At 46.5% G+C, this 5,141-nt stretch overlaps 1 protein-coding gene and 1 pseudogene across 1 annotated transcript; both read left to right on the top strand.

The window, feature by feature from the left end:
• The first annotated feature begins 1,154 nt into the window (after positions 1 to 1,154).
• Positions 1,155 to 4,927, top strand: LOC139473274 (integrase/recombinase xerD homolog). Its single transcript, XM_071255810.1, has 2 exons — positions 1,155 to 1,254; positions 3,951 to 4,927. The coding sequence occupies exons 1-2, from the start codon at positions 1,155 to 1,157 to the stop codon at positions 4,925 to 4,927; spliced, it is 1,077 nt and encodes a 358-aa protein (XP_071111911.1).
• LOC139473264 (uncharacterized) lies at positions 1,428 to 2,524 on the top strand (annotated as a pseudogene).
• Positions 4,928 to 5,141: the final 214 nt, after the last annotated feature.

The raw sequence follows: 5,141 nt of genomic DNA, 5'->3' as shown, positions 1-5,141 counted from the left end.
ACTGCAACTGACCAAAATGTGACGCTATTCTGCCATGTATCTTCAGATGAATGTGAAGAGCTGTGCAAAACACTTCCTATTATCAAAGTGTCAGGATCGGGAGCTTGGCGTGGAAATTGGTGAACCATGTAAAACAGTACCTATTGAGGGTGATGGTAATTGTTTCTTTAGAAGTTTGTCCTTTGCGATCTCTGGCATCGAAAACAATCACAGAAATGTCCGACTAGCTGTTGTGGCACACCTAAGAGAATTGCTGAAAGCTTCCATGCATTTTTAGGACCAGGTTATTTCTCAATCAAGAATGTGGTATGTTGGAACATGGGCAAAATTAGTAGCAAGGTAGGGATGATGAGACAATTGTTGCAAATCCCACAAATCCCAGCCATGTGATGTGTAGCAAGAGATGCACCTACTTTTCAAAAGGTACGATATATCCAACAATTCATTAGTATGAACATCAAAGCCATTGAATATGTAACCCACAATATCAGTTTGTAAACACAGATACACAGAAAAAAATGAAAGCCTACAATTTATCATGTTACGTCCATTTTTGTGTCGCACTACAACAAGCTGAATATGGCTGTTCAACGGGGTGGGAAATGTGAGCGCCACCCAACTAGTGACAAGAGTCAAATAGAGTAACCTCCCCTAGCAATGACCCAGTTAACAGGTTGTGTAAAGCTGGAAGGACAGGTCTAATGTGCATCATCCTTTCGGGTGCTTAAAGGGGACCAGCAACCAAACGAGCATATTTAGTCGTTGAAAAGAAGACTGTACGTCAAAACAAACCCGTGAATTATCACATTGTTAAAAAAAAAATGGTTTAATCATTCGCAAAGTATTCATCAAATGGATACAAGTTAGAACTAGATCAGTAAATTCATATTTTCACTTGTCATGGCATTTGCTTATTTAACCTCCTGACAGCTAAATGGATAGAAACCTGATGTTAATAGCATTTAGTGATTAGCCGTTTTGCATGGCCTAGATCCACTCTTGGCACGTCCGGTAAAGGAGCGTTTGTTTACATTTTCTATGACCTGTTGTAGCGTGACATCAGCTCACGCAGCACTTGCTCTCCAGCTTTCAGCCGTACAACACATAGTTATATTCGCGCATTCATCTATAGTTCGTTGCAATTACCATTAAGAATGCCACCAAAAAGACGGGCCGCCTTAAATCACCGCCTCGTAAGGAGCGGGAAAATAGCCAGGAGGGAACCAATTGTCCGGCAAGCGACATCGGCTACTGGTAAGTCACGGAGATCAGCTAGATCTCCATTGCACGGACCCCCCTTGCCAAGTGTACAAATAGCTGCTAACTTGCTAGTTGAAGCAGATGATTCGGACAATTCAAACGTTCTCCCGCGAGTCGATCACGGAGACATCGAAGAGCCCCAACAAGTGGTGTCGCCCGTTCCGTCGATGCTAGCTATATCGAGCCAACTCAACAGCTTACTGGATATGCTAGGCAAACGGATGGCCCAAGATACTTCTCGGAGATTTACTTGCATGCGAGGGGTAAGTACAAATGATCTGGGGGTAACGGGGTCGGTGGTGTCAAGAAATCCCGATGTGTTGTCATTTAGCAGTGCACACTCGGGCACACTCGGAGTTTCCCGTGACGTCACACCACGTGCAGAATCAGGAGCGGGGTCAACCAATCAGGGAACAGGGGATTCCCTGACCTTCCAGGCGGATGCTATCAGCGCTCACGTCCGTCAAGATGTACGGGAGAGAGTATGGACAGGGGAGTTTGTGGAGTTGACTACATTGTTGCCAGGCGCACAGTCGCATGACGATGACGATGCATTTAAGAAGCAGATGGATTTCGTCGGGTAATCTGCGATTCTCGCCGACCAAGCCAGCTAATGCCAGGTCACTAAGCATAGGCCAATGGACGTCAGCTTTCCACATATATATGAGCATTTACGTGGTGAAACATTTTTGTCAGTCCACCATACAGGGCATGCTGGCATACATGGAAACAATCTGTAATGCCGCAGTCCGCTCCGGGGGTTTGGGCTGGTCAAACTATGACCAGCAATTCCGACACCGTATGGCATGAGACCCTATTCGGGAGTGGGGCAAGATAGACGGTGAATTGTGGTTGAAGCACATGACACCGACTTTGTCCCGTGTCCAAGAAAATAAGACAGAACGCTTTACAGTGCCTTTCAGCAGGGGCTGTGACTTTACAGTCAACTCATGCTGGGACTACAACAGGTCAAGGTGCGCCAGGCAAGAATGCAAGTTTATTCATAAATGCTCCAATTGTGGCGAACAACATCCCGCCTATTCTTGCTTTCGTGCAAAAGGGGGTCGTAGACCATCCAAACAACTTAACTCCACACAACTTAACTCCACACAGGCAACCCATGCTAAAGGCACTGGCCCCAACTCCACTCATTCTCACTACTGACTAGATTAAAGCAATATTTGCAACTGTACAAGCATTCTAACCATGCCCATGCCATTTATCTATTACAAGGTTTGGAATCAGGTTTTCAACTGGAATATAGTGGGGCACGCCTAAGTCGCTGGTCTGACAATCTACGCTCAGCCAGGGATCCCATTTTACAAGAGATAGTAGCTGCCAAATTGAAAAAGGAAGTAAAATAAGGTAGGGTGGCAGGTCCTTTTGAAACGCCGCCCCTGCTGAACCTACAAGTTTCACCCATCGGTCTCGTACCCAAAAAGCAAACGGGTAAGAGTCAGTCCTTGCTGGGGACAGACGATTTTTGTTTAATACACCACCTTTCCTATCCTCAAGGCAGATCAATCAACGACAACATAGACAGCGAAGCATGCTCCGTGTCATATGCACGGTTCGACGAGGCTGTCAGTATGGTACAGCAACTTGGTCCAAATGCTCTACTCGCAAAATTTGATGTGAAATCGGCTTTCAGGATTATGCCGGTACACCCTCAGGACTTTGAGTTGCTAGGCTTGTGCTTTCAAGGTAAATACTACTTTGATAAATGCTTGCCGTTTGGCTGTTCCATATCATGCTCAGTGTTTGAAAAATTCAGCACCTTTTTGCAATGGTGCGTCCAGCAAAAGTTGCCTAACGGCCAACTCATGCATTACCTTGATTTTCTCAAAGGCGGAACTGCAGGAACGAAAGACTGTGGTGACAACCTTGATACATGTCTCAGTACTTTCCAGGAGCTGGGCGTACCCGTGGCACATGAGAAGACAGTAGGTCCTGCATCCTGCTTAACATTCCTAGGTCTTGAAATCGACAGAGTCAGGATGTAGGTTAGAATACCACAGGAAAAGATTGTAAATATCAACGCAATCATACACTATATGCTGGCCTCAGGTAAACACAAAGTGACCCGTAAAGCTTTGCAGTCTCTGGTGGGTAAGCTAAAGTTCATGTGCCGGGCAATATGTATGGGTAGACCGTTTTGCCGCAGACTGATTGATGCCTATACAAAGGTAAGTCATCAAGCACACCGTGTACGCATCACGCGGGGAGTTCGGGAGGACCTAGAGGTTTGGCTCGGGTTCTTGGGGGAATTTAACGGTGTGTCGTTTTTTCAGAATCAAAAGTGGGCTGACAATACATGTCTGCAGCTGTTTACTGACGCAGCCAGCACTGTGGGGTTCGGCGCATACTATAACGGGAACTGGGCAAACGGGCTCTGGCCCCATGAGTGGGTGGAGGACGGCTTGACTCGTGACATGACACTGCTGGAGTTGTTTCCGATTGTGCTGTCAGTTTGTCTTTGGGGGACAGCCTTTGCTAACAGGAAAGTACTTTTCTTTTGTGATAACCAAGCTGTAGCGTCAATAATAAATAAACAGTCTTCAAAGGCACCCAGAATCATGTCACTGATTAGGCAGCTAGTGCTGCAGTGCCTCAAACACAACATTTTGTTCAAGGCCAGACATATAACAACACACGACAATATTATCGCAGATGCACTGTCGAGATTTCAGTGGGAACGATTCCGCAATGCAGCTCCATCAGCCAATCTGCATCCCACACCACTTCCAGACAATCTCTGGTAGGGCTAACAATCGAGGCAGAGAGGCTCCTTCAGCGATCATTGGCGGCAAACACGTGGGCAACTTACCAGGCAGGAACCCAAGCGTTGCAAGCATTCAGGGCGTCACAAAACCTGGGAGATGTCTGGCCGTTTCCAACCACTCATCTGGTACATTTCATTGCTCACCTGTCAGTGTCAGGACATGCACTGAGTACGGTAAGGACATATATGACCGGTATCTCAACGTACCATAGGCTTCACAGCATGGAAGACCGCACCGGCCACTTTGTTATTACTAAAATGATTACCGGGATGCAAAAGTGTCATGGGAGGCAGGATCACAGAAAACCAATAACAATAGACCTGCTCAAAGTAATTGTAAACAACCTGCAATGTGTCTGCTCTTCTACCTATGAAGTAAGATTGTTCAAAGCAGTATATTGCTTGGCCTTCTTTGGTTTCTTTCGGGTGAGAGAACTCGTGCAAACCAAACTTTCTCAGCCAGGGTGCGCTTTCTTAGACCTAGAAGTCCAAGACATGACTAAGACAGTAACAGTCGCTCTAAGGCATTCAAAAACGGGCAGGCAGTCACATGGCAGTAATGTTTCCATTTCCGACATACCTGGCCACAATCTGTGTCCAGTGGCTGCAGTTAAAGCATACCTAACAGTTCGATCACAGGGTCAGACTCAAGCTTTCGTACACTTTGATAAATCTCCCCTGACCAGGTATCAATTTCAGGCCGTGCTAAAAAGAGCACTGGCACATAGCGGCATCTGCACAGCAGCATACTCTTCGCATTCCTTCAGGATTGGCGCAGCAACGACAGCAGCCGGTAACGGAGGGAGTTCAGATTTGATACAGCACTTTGGTAGGTGGGGGTCAGAATGTTATAAAAGCTATATACGCATACCTGCAAACATTTAAATCGCCAACCATGCAAGAACAGTTTTCTTCCTATTGATTCATGTATTCAGTATGGTTGGTTGGGTCGAGCTTCCTGACCCGGGCCAGAGAGCACCTACAGGACAGTGACTTCGGTATTCCAGGGGGATGTATCTGGTTGGCAAGGGGCGGCATGAGGTGGGAGGAGCTGACCAAGCTGATAGATGCATAGGTCAAAGCAAAGCAGACACCACCA

The sequence above is a fragment of the Haliotis cracherodii genome, unplaced genomic scaffold, assembly GCF_022045235.1.
Source record: "Haliotis cracherodii isolate W230 unplaced genomic scaffold, xgHalCrac1.p SCAF_27, whole genome shotgun sequence".
In the NCBI taxonomy this organism is placed as follows: Eukaryota; Metazoa; Mollusca; class Gastropoda; order Lepetellida; family Haliotidae; genus Haliotis; species Haliotis cracherodii.
This window is presented reverse-complemented; position numbering and strand designations above follow the sequence as displayed.